The 15,289-nt window shown below is 41.3% G+C and overlaps 1 protein-coding gene across 1 annotated transcript; it reads right to left on the bottom strand.

Annotated features, from left to right (window-relative positions):
- Window positions 1–4,723: 4,723 nt before the first annotated feature.
- LOC124673241 (subtilisin-like protease) lies at window positions 4,724–6,964 on the bottom strand. Its single transcript, XM_047209361.1, has one exon. The coding sequence runs from the start codon at window positions 6,962–6,964 to the stop codon at window positions 4,724–4,726; it is 2,241 nt and encodes a 746-aa protein (XP_047065317.1).
- Between the last annotated feature and the right edge of the window lie 8,325 nt (window positions 6,965–15,289).

Genomic DNA, 15,289 nt, shown 5'->3' with positions numbered 1-15,289 from the left:
GCCGGATGGGTTTCCCGCTGAGTTTTATCAAGAAAATTGGAAAGTTATTAAAGAAGACCTAATGGAATTATTTAGTCAGTTGCATAATGGGGATTTGACCTTATATAAACTGAACTATGGCATCATTACTTTACTACCCAAAAAGGAAAATGCAGTTCAAATTCAGCAATATAGGCCTATTTTCTTGCTTAATGTAAGTTTCAAAGTGTTTACTAAAGTTGGTACTGATCGTCTGATGGAGATTGCTTCCAAAGTGATTAGACTCACGCTCACGGCTTTTATGCCGGGTAGACATATTTTAGAAGGTGTGGTTATACTGCATGAAACTATTCATGAGATGCATTCTAAGAAAATGGATGGGGTCTTATTTAAAATTGATTTCGAAAAGGCTTATTACAAGGTTAAATGGTCATTCCTACAACAGACGTTGAGAATGAAAGGTTTCACGCCAGAATGGTGTCGTTTCATGAAAGATTTAGTCCAAGACGGGAGTGTTGCGGTCAAGGTAAATGATGATATTGTACGTTATTTCTAGACTAGGAAGGGCTTGAGACAGGATGACCCTCTCTCACCCATCCTGTTTAATATTGTTGTAGATATGTTGGCTATTTTAATCGAGCGCGCTAAGGCAGATGACCAAGTGGGAAGCCTAATCCCTCGTCTTGTTGAGGGGGGTATTTCAATTTTACAATAGGCGGATGATATTAATTTGTTTATGGAGCATGATTTGCAGAAGGCACTAAATATGAAATTAATTCTTTGTATCTTTGAACAACTATCGAGTTTGAAAATTAATTTTCATAAGAGTGAATTATTTTTTCGGAAAAGCGAGGGAATAGGAGCAGCAATATAAACATATTTTTGGATGTGAAGTGGGCTCTTTGCCGTTTAGATACCTTGGAGTTCCTATTCACAACAAAACCCTTAGAAATTCAGATTGGTATCCGGTAGAAACTCGATTTGAGGGCAAATTGGGATACTGGAAAGGCAAGATCTTATCTTATGGGGATATACTTGTTTTGATCAATTCTGTGTTCAAAAGTTTACCAATGTTCATGTTATCTTTCCTTGAGATTCCGAAAGGGGTTCTGAAATGACTCGATTTCTATCGATCTAGATTTTTTTGGCAAGGAGATGGAGAAAAGCGGAAGTATAGACTAACGAAATGGAATATTATATGTTGGCCAAAAGATCAAGGTGGTCTTGGTATTGAGGTTCTAGAATTAAAGAATAAATTCCTTCTAAATAAATGGCTCTTCAAATTATTGAATGAAGAAGGGGTTTGGCAGGAGTTACTACACAATAAATATCTATCTCAAAAGACCCTCTCTCAAGTTCAGGTTAAACCATCTGATTCTCCTTTCTGGAAGGGACTAATGTATGTGAAAGATGATTTCCTTGCACGAGGTTACTTTAATTTAGGTGATGGTTTGGCTGTTAGATTTTGGGAGGACGTTTGGTTGGGAGATAAAACTTTAGCGGAGCAATATCCATCTTTATATCACATAGTGCAACATAGAAATGTCTTGCTTACGAATGTGTTAGCTCATGTACCTCTGAATATTCAGTTTCGGAGAGTATTGTATGGGAACAAATGGACTGATTGGTTGCATTTGTGTAGACGTTTGATGAATGTTAGTCTTGATGATGAACCTGATACTTTTGCTTGGAACCTTACAGCCTCAGTTTAGTTACTGTTAAATCTATGTATGAAGACTTGATGAATGACCGTACTCCTTTTCTGCGGAAATATTTATGGAAGCAGATTAAAAATTTTATGTGGTTTCTTAATAATAAAGTTGCAAAAGGAATTGGAAAGGTTGTACGAAGTGTTGTTTTTGTGGTGCACAAGAATCCATCGAACATTTATTTATAGCTTGTCCTTTTGCAAAATTACTTTGGTGCATGGTGTATTTCGCTTTTGACCTTCCACCTTCAGCTAACATTACCAATATGTTTGGTAATTGGTTGAATGGAGGTGACAAAAAAGCAAAAGATCGAATACGCATTGATGTGTCCGCTTTGTGCTGGTCAATATGGAGGTGTCGGAATAATATTGTATTTAACAATTCAACTTCTTTCAATATTATGCAGGTTATTCATATGGTCGTCCACTGGGTGCATCTGTGGGCGTTACTCCTCCCTCAGGATCAGCGGGCGTTTATAGATACTGGATGCAGCCATCTCCAAGGATCGCACAGGATATCTTGTCACAGACTGGATGGTGTCACACTAGTTGACCACAAGATGTTTAGTTGGCTTAGTTTCCGAGTTTTGATGTTTCGCTGGTTGATTTATGTATCGATCACGAGTGATCCGTGAATTTTGTATCACATACTTTGTTTGACTTGAATCTATTAATAAAGATTGTGTGCATCATGCAGAGGCTGGGGTGATTATCCCCTTTTCAAAAAAAACATAAGCTCGTATGGAAAATGGAGAATGCTGAAGGTTACTTGTGAACACAAGACATAACAACCTTGAAAGCACAACACTATATTTTTTTTAACTCGCGCATGTCTCTGGGATACCAGAACACTTGTCGATGGCAGTACACAGCTATGAAACTTACGGAACAGGCAAACTTGTGACGAGGTTAAGATCAACACTTCCCAAATTTCTTTTGAAGAACAGTTTGGAGCAGCTCTGCATTACAGCGGAAACTGAGTGGGACGTGATCGACCTAATTGAACATGGAGTCTCCGTTTCACTTTTTAACACCGTTTCTTAGCAGACAAAAGTTAGGCACAAACCAGCTCCTCTCCCGAACCCCTCCCCTACCCTAACCGCCGCTGCCGGTAGCGCCGTCGGGGCAAAGACCCACGGGGCGTGGCGGCGGCGGGGGCCTTTCCTCGCCGACGTGGGGGATGGCGGACGGGCTCTCCCCTCCTCGACGCATGCAGCGGCGGCCGGCGCGGATGGTGATGGGCGACGGCGGCTCTTGCGCTGCAGTCCCCCCTCCTCTCCCGTAGGCTTTCATCCGCAGCACACCGGCAGGGGCTGGTGGTGGGCGGCGGCCAGGCCCTCGGTCTGCGCCATGCCCTTCCCCCCCCCCCCGCCTCTCGTCGGTGCGTGGAGGCGATCTCGGGCTTCTTCCGCGTCACGAGGGCGTCCGGAGCAGCAGCCTTGGGTTCGACGGAGGAGGTGACTCTCTTCTATGCCGGAGAGGGTCGGCCTGCGGTTGGTGGTGGTGGATCTTTTGATCTATCACCGCGATCCGGCGGCGAGATGGGGGAGCATGGAAGCCGGCGATGGTGTCGCTGGTGGAGGGTTGGATTGGCCAGCCCGGGATGGTCGCCGACGTGGGGGTCCGACCTGTATAAAGGCGGCGGTCCTAGGGCCTCTCTTGCGTGAAGAGGAGGACCTACCGGAGGCCTGGACTCGTGATCTGGCCGGTGGGTTGAGTTCCGGATGGCTCCGCCGGCGAATGTAACATTGCTTTGCCTGGAGTTTGTTGGATCGGAGGTATTCGGTCGTGCGCACCCATGTTTTTATTCCGACCGATTGGTTCTGGAGGGAGCGGCGCAAAGCTCTTTTTCTGTGTTGACATCAAGTGACTATGGATCCATAATGAAAGTCGGAAGAAGAGAATTTCATGAAGGCCGGAGGGGAGGACTAGCTAAGGGAGGTTCAAGTCTCCGCGATGTTGAGAGACTTGCTTGGTGTTCCGGGCTTCACAACAGCGGTATGAAAGTGGGGGCGACAACACAAGTGAAGTGCAGAGTCCTACCTTTCAGAGTGAAACCCAAGGTCTGGCCTTAACTGGTTGTGCCTGGCAATGGCCTTGGTGGAGGCATTATTTTGAGAGCGGGGACTATCTTCAGGGTGAAAACCTAAGATCTTTGATCGGGCGACGACGGTGTTTGAGCACTGTTTCCTTCTTGGAGGCGTCATTTTTTGGAGAGTCTGTTGTCTTGGCGGTGGATGTATTGCTGTTGTTAGGCCCGAGATGCTGTAGCGGGACTTTTATTTCTTAATTTTCTTTTCTTTTTTGGTTGTGTGCATCCGTAGTGCCATTAGGGTGGTGCGTTGTTGTAGAGGCTGAGTGTAATTGGTATCTTCTTGATATTAATATATTTCCTTCATCGAAAAAGCTGACAAAAGTTACAGGAATGAAAACAACATCAGAATACAGAAGTTTCATCAGTTTTAAGTTGACACCGAGCTCTCCGAATTATCTATTTTCTGTCCTCTACGAAATATGGTCAGCAGTCCCTGTGGCTAAGACACAAGGGCACATAACTCTTCTGGAGCTTTCTAAATCGTCATAAGGGCACCATATCATGTTATTCTCACCTATCTGGGCCGGCGCAGTTTCAAACAGATGTATTTAATTATCACCTTTTGTACTAGGTAAGATACTTACTCCCTTAACTGATATAAAACGTTTTAGCTTTTTGTAGATTTTCTATTTTGATTTGTATCTAGTCTACTTCTGGTATATAGATTTACTCATTATGGTGTGTATTTAGTTTACTTTATAATTTCTAAAACATCTTATAGTTTTGAACAAAGGGAGTATTTATTATCGAATGAAAGTTTTTAAAAGATTCCTTGTAAGGTATTTAAATGACATAACCACAAAAGGCTGAAAAGCTTCCGGTCTCTGCATTTGACAACACCCACCAGATTCAAATAGACTGTGACCGCATGAAACGGCACAAAATGCTGAAATATAAATTATATTATACTGATAAATAACAATTTTGTTCCAATACTACTGTTATGTGATATTTTTTACTAAAGAACGACCAGCCGCTGCAGCGGCTACGACAATGGGGCTCCGCACGACATGCCTCTCCGATACCCATCTTAGGCTTCCCTCGAGGAATAGTTCTTTACCTATGCGGCTGCTCACTGTCACGCTAAATGTTTTCTTCTCTCCGGGCTTGGAGAACGCGAGTGTCTCCGGAAAGACGCGCACCACCAGTGATTTGGGCGCATCCACCTTTGCCGTGTATGTCGATTTTGTTGGCCCAACATTCGTCACAGTCCGGTTCACGGTAAAAGGCGTTGATGTCATCGGCACAGTAATGGTCGGGTAGTTAAGATGCACATCCTCGATCTTCGGTAGCTTCGTGCAAGTCAGGCTTGAGTTGCGAACGATGGTTGCCAAGCCATCCTTTCCAAGGAGCCAGCAAATATAGCCCGCATAGTCAGTGATGCCAAGGTCGTATACCAGACCAGGGTCTGCGGCTCTTGTGACATTCACATGGCCTGCACCTGTGTCATACACACTAGCTTTGGTGTAATGCTGATCCAAGATGGAGCCACCAGTGCTATTTACCATGTCCGATGTTGTCAAGATGGCGGACTTGATAGCGGCTGGTGACCAGCTGGGATGAATGCTCTTCAGAAGCGCTGCAACGCCGCTGATGTGCGGTGTGGCCATGGATGTGCCGGATATGATGTTGAAAGGCCCTGATGCAGAGTCCGTCTTTGGTGGCCATGCGGCTAGGATGTTGAGCCCTGGCGCTAATATGTCCGGCTTGAGAACGCCAGGAGTAATGAAGCTTGGACCCCGCGAAGAGAACCATGACACGACGGGGGCTGGGCGGATGCCAAGCAATGTGTTGTTGTAGTTGAATGCAGCCAGAGCTCCTGTCTCTGATGATGCTGCATAAGATTTGAGGATGGCGCCATCGGCCGCGGTTACCTGCACCATAGTGGAGTTGTAATCCCGAAGAAGTGTGGTGTAGCCACTGATGTCGTCGTTGAACAACACCACGCCAGCTGCGCCAGCATCGATTAAGCCGTAGACTTCAGACTTCTCAACATCCTCCACATTGGCCTCACAAACAATGATCTTACCGGCGACGGAAGTTATATCAAATTCACAGAACGGACGCGCATCGGAGAAGAGGAGAGGGTACAACTTTGACCTCGTCTTTGCTTTCTGGGTAAGCGCTTCCCCGTGGATGCTCTTGCCATTGCCGAGACGCACCTCGGCTCCAAAGCTCCTGTCCACTGTGCCGGCAGCGACAGTGAGCATCCATGGCGCGTCGTTTGTGATCGAGGCTGGCGTGGGACCGTTATTCCCGGCCGAGCACACAACGACGACACCCTTGGATACGGCGCCAAAAGCGCCGATGGTCGTGGGGTCCTCATCAAATCTTGTGGCTGTGTTTGCACCGAGGGAAATTGAGAGCACATCCACCCCATCCTTGGTTGCCGCATCCAACCCAGCTAGTATGGCGGATTCATCACACTCATTGTCGGCGCATACCTTGTACATGGCGATATGGGCGCCAGGAGCTATTCCAGCTGCTGTACCCGTGCCAACACCATGGTACGTGCCAGGGACGAAGTTCCCGGTGGCCGTGGATGAGGTGTGTGTTCCATGTCCCACCTCGTCGCCAGAGTCATCTCCGACAAACGACTTGGCACCGATGAGCTTGTTGTTGCAGCGGGCCGCCTTGCATGATCCCTTCCACCTTGGCGGGGGCGGCGGGATTCCATGGTCATCAAAGGAAGGGTGTGCCGCATGGATGCCAGTATCGAGCAACCCGACGATGACTCCCTTCCCGTAGCGAGCTTCGCTCCAGAACCCAGTGCCGTTCCTGAGCCCGAGGAACGCCGGGGTGTGCGTGGTCATGAGTTGCAGCTTTCGATCTGGGAACGCACGTAGGAACCCTGGCTTCTTGGCCATCGAATCTAGCTCAGCCTTAGTGAGCCTCGCGGTGAAGCCACTGAACACTTCGGTGTAGGAGTGGAGAAGCCGGGACTCGATGGATTCACCGGCATGCAAGCTTGGCAAGAAAGACTCGTGCCACCTACGGTGAGCATCTTCTCCGGCATCCGAGCGAGGTGGCTCGACAAGCACTATGTAAGTGCGATAGGCAGAGGGTTCTGCGACATTCTGTTGAGGCCTTGCGGTGAATGGATTGATGTAGCACAGTGCAGGTGTAGAGAAAAGGGTGGCTAGCAAGACAAGGGGCGGTAGGAAATTGGGAAACGACGCCATTGCTAGAGCCAGACACACAGATAGGATGAAGGTGATGGCGATGCTGGAATAGGATCGACCACCGGGTCATCTTTATACAGCAGGAATGATCGTTGTAGATTAGTAGTATATCGTATCTTTGGCACAAGTTAATTCCTTGATAAATGCAGCGCATGCAGCAAACATAAATAACATTAATTTCTGCCAAATCTGGATGATCTGGTTAAGATCGTGGGATATGTGCGCAATATACAGGATCTTTTCTATTATTATCCGCCTGATCTTGAAGATTATTCCGGCTGAACATATATAGTCATAAAGGAAAATGAGACGGTAGGTAAAGATTTTCGAATTAACGGCTGGTGGTTTGTCCCGACAGTTATGATGTGCTAGTACTACCTCCGTTTCAAGGAATAAGATGCACGCGTAATTCAAGACGAGCTTTGACCATAAAAATTGAGCAACAAAATCTTGATTATATTATATGTAATTAGTATCGATCGATTCGTATTGAAATGAACTTTTCAATGATACTAATTTCATACAAACAATGTTTATCTATTTGAAGTAATTCTTGGTCAAATAAAAAAAACGTAAAATAAGGACGTCTTATTCCTTGAAACAGGGGCAGTAGTATCTTTTCGTAAAAAAATAAATGCATATCGTCTCATAAATATTATCCAGAAAAATCTTATCATAAATGAAAATATAGAAACATGGGATGGGACCAGTCTCACAATTACCTCAAATTATGGGTTTAGTCAAAGTTAAACTTTGTGTCCTCCGCAAAAAAAAAAGAGTTAAACTTTGTAAAGCTTAACTTCATATGTACGAAAAAAATACCAACATGTACAATATAAAATACGAGGTAATTGCGAATGGAGGGAGTGAATTTAAATATGTCAACGCCCTTCTGTCTAGAAATGTAAGTGAGATCCCACCAAAGTTCCACTTCTAGTTTATTTTGTGTTTTTGAATTTAAGATTTTACCAAAATTTTGAACTAGAAAATAAAAAATGAACTATAGGTGAAATTTTTGTGGGATCCCACTTGACACCTTACCTCTATCATTTGCAAATCTGAATATTTTATATATAAGGAACGTGGACTTTAGAACCTGAGTGTTTTTTATATGAGCCGATTGTTAATTTTAGGAAAAAAGTGTCATAGGGCTAAAATATTATTGAACAGATCATGCGAACAAAGAACCAATATAAACTTACACTTGTAATTTCCCTATAAGTAGATAGTAGATAAATGGAGGCCGAGCTACATGCATGTAGCTCTTTATTTTCAAAAAATTAGAAATCATATTTTTAAGTTTTAAAAAATTCTGAAAAAATCCTAGATGTAGCCAATGATGGAATCTACAAACATGCAAAATATCAATGTGAAATTCTTAGTACTTTAGGCTACATAAAATGACACATGTGTGGATCTAAGAATAGTGAACAATGCACATTTCAAAACTATTAAACCTGTCAGATTTTGTCATTTTTGTATAGTCTACAATACAAAGAATTTCACATTGAGATTTTGCATCTTTGTATATTTCATCATTGTCTACATCCATGATTTTTTTTCAGATTTTTTTAAAACATAAAATTATAATTCTAAAATTTTGAAAATAAAGAGCTACATATAGCTAGCTCGGCCTCCGTTTACAGTTTTCGCCTATAAGTATATGATCATTAATCTGTGGTTTGTGCTATCAATTACAAAATGAAGCAAGATATGTATATCATAATTACTAGCCTTTTGTATGGTAAATCATTTTGAGATATTCAAACATTTCATTGATAGTTATATTTTCTTATGAAAATTTAAATTAAAGGGTAAAGTTTCTATGAGTGGATTTTGTACTTACACGCATGGGTGTGAGTGTTTCTGTCACCGTCCATTGTGCTTTGAGATTCGGATAAAAATAGGAGAGAAACGAATCTTTACATTTACCACGGTGAGCACGAATCTCGAGAAATAAATGGATAGTGACGAAAACACCCACACCCATGCTTGTAAGTACAAAAGTATTTTCCGTAAGTTTCTACTAAATATGTAGATACAAGATTTCTTAGAAAGTAGGTTCTTGTGTACCTAGATGTTAATTTTATGCTGTTTTATTTTCTCAAAGTTCAAATTTAAGGAAGATTTTACAATTTTTTGAGAAAATGTTTAAGTAATGATGTTGTAATTTTGAAAAATTGTTTTGAAAATTTATGAATCTTGATTTTTTAAAATTCTTAAGTTTAAAGAATATTAAAAAATTGGGAAGGGTATTTTTAACCCATGGTAGAAAATTTGAAAGATTTTGAAATATTGGGCCCATATGAAGTGGCCCAAATTAGATTACAGATTTCCGTATAAATCTCAAAGCCCACATTGTGGCAACCCGTGAGAGTTTGAGACCAAGTTGGTGGCAGCTCATTGAGAAGTGGCAAGAGGTGAGAAGTTTAGTCCCACATGGAAAGTTGGTAGGAAGTTAGACCACCTTACAAGGTGGGTTGTTCCACCACTTTCAGTGAGTGAGAAGAGGAGTGGTACACATGTGCTCCTCCTCGCTCGCTCGAATCGACTCGCGCGCCGCGCTCGTGTTGAGTGGATTGAGCCGAGACTTTCCTTTCTTTTTGCAGTCCAAGAAAACGAAAAAGAGTCCTAGTCGGTTGATGACGCGTAAAGCACACGCCCGTTGGGAACCCCAAGAGGAAGGTGTGATGCGTACAACAGCAAGTTTCCCTCAGTAAGAAACCAAGGTTTATCGAACCAGTAGGAGTCAAGGATCACGTGAAGGTCGTTGGTGACGGAGTGTAGTGCGGCGCAACACCAGGGATTCCGGCGCTAACGTGGAACCTGCACAACACAATCAAAGTACTTTGCCCCAACGTAACAGTGAGGTTGTCAATCTCACCGGCTTGCTATAAACAAAGGATTAAACGTATGGTGTGGAAAATGATGTTTGTTTGCGAAGAACAGTAAAGAACAGAGTTTGCAGTAGATTGTATTTCAGATGTAAAAGAATGGACCGGTGTCCACAGTTCACTAGTGGTGTCTCTCCCATAAGATAAATGGCATGTTGGGTGAACAAATTATAGTTGGGCAATTGACAAATAAATAAGGCATAACAATGCACATACATATATCACGATGACTACTATGAGATTTAATCAGGGCATTACGATAAAGTACATAGACCGCTATCCAGCATGCATCTATGCCTAAAAAGTCCACCTTCAGGTTATCATCCGAACCCCTTCCAGTATTAAGTTGCAAACAATAGACAATTGCATTAAGTATGGTGCGTAATATAATCAACACAAATATCCTTAGACAAAGCATTGATGTTTTATCCCTAGTGGCAACAGCACATCCACAACCTTAGAACTTTCTGTCACTCGTCTCGGATTCAATGGAGGCATGAACCCACTATCGAGCATAAATACTCCCTCTTGGAGTTACAAGTATCAACTTGGCCAGAGCCTCTACTAGCAATGGAGAGCATGCAAGAACATAAACAACATATATATGATAGATTGATAATCAACTTGACATAGTATTCCATATTCATCGGATCCCAACAAACACAACATGTAGCATTACAAATAGATGATCTTGATCATGATAGGCAGCTCACAAGATCTAACATGATAGCACAATGAGGAGAAGACAACCATCTAGCTACTGCTATGGACCCATAGTCCAGGGGTGAACTACTCACACATCAATCCGGAGGCAATCATGGTGATGAAGAGTCCTCCGGGAGATGATTCCCCTCTCCGGTAGGGTGCGGGAGGCGATCTCCTGAATCCCCCGAGATGGGATTGGCGGCGGCGGCGTCTCTGGAAGGTTTTCCGTATCGTGGCTCTCGGTACTGGGGTTTCGCGACGAAGGCTATAAGTAGGCGGAAGGGCGGAGTCGGAGGGCTGACGAGGGGCCCACCCCATAGGGCGGCGCGGGCCCCCCTCTGGCCGCGCGGCCCTATGGTGGCGGCGCCTCATCGCCCCACTTCGTATCCCTTTCGGTCTTCTGGAAGCTTCGTGGAAAAATAAGACCCTGGGCGTTGATTTCGTCCAATTCCGAGAATATTTCCTTTATAGGATTTCTAAAACCAAAAACAGCAGAAAACAACGAATCGGCTCTTCGGCATCTCGTCAATAGGTTAGTGCCGGAAAATGCATAATAATAACATAAAGTGTGTATAAAACATGTGAGTATCATCATAAAAGTAGCATGGAACATAAGAAATTATAGATACGTTTGAGACGTATCAAGCATCCCCAAGCTTAGTTCCTACTCGCCCTCGAGTAGGTAAACGATAACAAGGATAATTTCTGAAGTGACATGCTATCATAATCTTGATCAATACTATTGTAAAGCATATGAGATGAATGCAGCGATTCGAAACAATGGTAAAGATAATGAATAAACAACTGAATCATATAGCAAAGACTTTTCATGAATAATACTTTCAAGACAAGCATCAATAAGACTTGCATAAGAGTTAACTCATAAAGCAATAAATTCTTAGTAGAAAGCTTTGAAGCAACACAAAGGAAGATATAAGTTTCAGCAGTTGCTTTCAACTTCAACATGTATATCTCATGGATAATTGTCAACACAAAGTAATATAACAAGTGCAATAGGTAAACATGTAAGAATCAATGCACATAGTTCATACAAGTGTTTGCTTCAAAGATAGAAAGAAGTAGGTAAATTGACTCAACAATAAAGTAGAAGAAAGGCCCTTCGCAGAGGGAAGCATGGATTACTATTTTTGTGCTAGAGCTTTTCATTTTGAAAACATAGAAACAATTTTGTCAACGGTAGTAATAAATCATATGTGTTATGTATAAGACATCCTATAAGTTGCAAGCCTCATGCATAGATTACCAATAGTGCTCGCACCTTCTCCTAATTAGCTTGGATTTACATGGATTATCATTGCATAACATATGTTTCAACCAAGTGTCACAAAGGGGTACCTCTATGCCGCCTGTACAAAGGTCTAAGGAGAAAGATCGCATTTGATTTCTCGTTTTTGATTATTCTCAACTTAGAAATCCATACCGGGACAACATAGACAACAGATAATGGACTCCTCTTTAATGCATAAGAATTCAACAAAAGATAATATTCTCATAAGAGATTGAGGATTGATGTCCAAACTGAAACTTCCACCATGATTCATGGCTTTAGTTAGCGGCCCAATGTTCTTCTCTAACAATATGCATACTCAAACCATTTGATCATGATAAATCACCCTTACTTCGGACAAGACGAACATGCATAGCAACTCACATGATATTCAACAAAGGTGTAATAGTTGGTGGCGTCCCAGAAACATGGTTACCGCTCAACAAGCAACTTATTAAGAAATAAGATACATAAGTACATATTCTTTACCACAATAGTTTTTAAGGCTATTTTCCCATGAGCTATATATTGCAAAGACAAGGAATGAAGTTTTAAAGGTAGCACTCAAATAATTTACTTTGGAATGGCAGAGAAATACCATGTAGTAGGTAGGTATGGTGGACACAAATGGCATAGTTTTTGGCTCAAGGATTTGGATGCACGAGTAGTATTCCCTCTCAATACAAGGCTAGGCTAGCAAGGTTGTTTGAAGCAAACTCAAGTATAAAATGGTACAGCAAAACTTACATAAGAGCATATTGCAAGCATTATAAGACTCTACATTGTCTCCTTGTTGTTCAAACACCTTAACCAAAAAATATCTAGACTCTAGAGAGACCAATCATGCAAACTAAATTTTAACAAGCTCTATGTAGTTCTTCATTAATAGGTGCAAAGTACATGATGCAAGAGCTTAAACATGATCTATATGAGCACAACAATTGCCAAGTATCAAATTATTCAAGACATTATACCAATTACCACATGAAGCATTTTCTGTTTCCAACCATATAACAATGAACGAAGCAGTTTCAACCTTCGCCAAGAACATTAAGAGTAAAGCTAAGAACATATGTGTTCATACGAAATAGCGGAGCGTGCCTCTCTCCCAAACAAGGAATGCTAGGATCCGATTTTATTCAAACAAAAACAAAAACAAAAACAAACAAACTCTCCAAGTAAAGCACATAAGATGTGACGGAATAAAAATATAGTTTCACTAGAGGTGACCTGATAAGTTGTCGATGAAGAAGGGATGACTTGGGCATCCCCAAGCTTAGATGCTTGAGTCTTCTTAAAATATGCAGGGATGAACCACGGGGGCATCCCCAAGCTTAGACTTTTCACTCTTCTTGATCATATTGTATAATCCTCCTCTCTTGACCCTTGAAAACATCCTCCACACCAAACTCAAAACAAACTCATTAGAGGGTTAGTGCATAATTGAAAATTCATATATTCAGAGGTGACATAATCATTCTTAACACTTCGGGACATTGCACAAAGCTACTGAAAGTTAATGGAACAAAGAAATCCATCAAACATAGCAAAACAGGCAATGCGAAATAAAATGCAGAATCTGTCAAAACAGAACAGTCCGTAAAGATGAATTTTTCTGGGGCACTTAACTTGCTCAGATGAAAATTCTCAAATTGAATGAAAGTTGCGTACATATCTGTGGATCATGCACGTAAATTGGCAGATTTTTCTAAATTACCTACAGAAGGGGCTGCTCAATTTCGTGACAGTAAGACATTTGTTTTTGCGCAGTAATCCAAATCTAGTATTGACTTTACTATCAAAGACTTTACTTGGCACAACAATGCAATAAAATAAAGATAAGGAGAGGTTGCTACAGTAGTAACAACTTCAAAGACTCAAATATAAAATAAAAGTGCAGAAGTAAAATAATGGGTTGTCTCCCATAAGCACTTTTCTTTAACGCCTTTCAGCCTAGGCGCGAAAAGTGTGAATCAAGTATTATCGAGAGATGAAGCATCAACATCATAATTTGTTCTAATAATAGAATCATAAGGTAACTTCATTCTCTTTCTAGGGAAGTGTTCCATACCTTTCTTGAGAGGAAATTGATACTTAATATTACCTTCCTTCATATCAATGGTAGCACCAACAGTTCGAAGAAAATGTCTTCCCAATATAATGGGACAAGATGCATTGCATTCAATATCCAAGACAACAAAATCAACAGGGACAAGATTATTGTTAACCATAATGCGAACATTATCAATCCTCCCCAAAGGTTTCTTTATAGCATGATCAGCAAGATTAACATCCAAATAATAATTTTTCAATAGTGGCAAGTCAAGCATATCATAAATTTTCTTAGGCATAATAGAAATAGTTGCACCAAGATCACATAAAGCATTACAATCAAAATCATTGACCTTCATCTTAATGATGGGCTCCCAACCATCTTCTAACTTTCTAGGAATAGAAGTTTCAAGTTTTAGTTTCTCCTCTCTAGCTTTTATGAGAGCATTTGTAATATGTTTTGTAAAGGCCAAATTTATAGCACTAGCATTAGGACTTCTAGCAAGTTTTTGTAAGAACTTAATAACTTCAGAGATGTGACAATCATCAAAATATAAACCATTATGATCTACAACAATGGGATCATTATCCCCAATATTTTGAAAAATTTCAGCAGTTTTATCACAAACAGTTTCAGCAGTTTTAGCAGTTTCAGGCAATTTTGCACGCTTTGCACTAGGAGTAGAAACATTGCCAACACCAATTATTTTACCATTGATAGTAGGAGGTGTAGCAACATGTGAAGCATTATCATTACTAGTGGTGGTAATAGTCCAAACTTTAGCTACATTATTCTCTTTAGCTAGTTTTTCGTTTTCTTCTCTTTCCCACCTAGCATGCAATTCAGCCATCAATCTAATATTCTCATTAATTCGAACTTGGATGGCGTTTGCTGTAGCAAATGACTTAATATCTTTATCTTCATTAGGCATAACTTTCAATTTTAAAAGATCAACATCGGAGGCAAGACTATCAACCTTAGAAGCAAGAACATCAATTTTACCAAGCTTTTCTTCAACAGATTTGTTAAAAGCAGTTTGTGTACTAATAAATTCTTTAAGCATGGCTTCAAGACCAGGGGGTACACTCCTATTATTTTTGTAAGAATTACCATAAGAATTACCATAACCATTACCATTAGCAGAAGGATATGGCCTATAGTTGTTACCAGAATTATTTCTATAAGCATTGTTGTTGAAATTATTATTTTTAATGAAGTTCACATCAACATGCTCTTCTTGAGCAACCAATGAAGCTAAATGAACATTATTAGGATTAACATTAGATCTACCATTCACAAGCATAGACATAATAGCATCAATCTTATCACTCAAGGAGGAGGTTTCTTCAACAAAATTTACCTTCTTACCTTGTGGAGTCCTTTCA

This window comes from Lolium rigidum, chromosome 7, assembly GCF_022539505.1.
Source record: "Lolium rigidum isolate FL_2022 chromosome 7, APGP_CSIRO_Lrig_0.1, whole genome shotgun sequence".
NCBI classification, from domain to species: Eukaryota; Viridiplantae; Streptophyta; class Magnoliopsida; order Poales; family Poaceae; genus Lolium; species Lolium rigidum.
This window is presented reverse-complemented; position numbering and strand designations above follow the sequence as displayed.

Excerpts from the sequence above, each read along its gene's own strand:
- LOC124673241 (XM_047209361.1), bottom strand. The coding sequence starts at position 6,964 with ATGGCGTCGTTTCCCAATTTCCTACCGCCCCTTGTCTTGCTAGCCACC.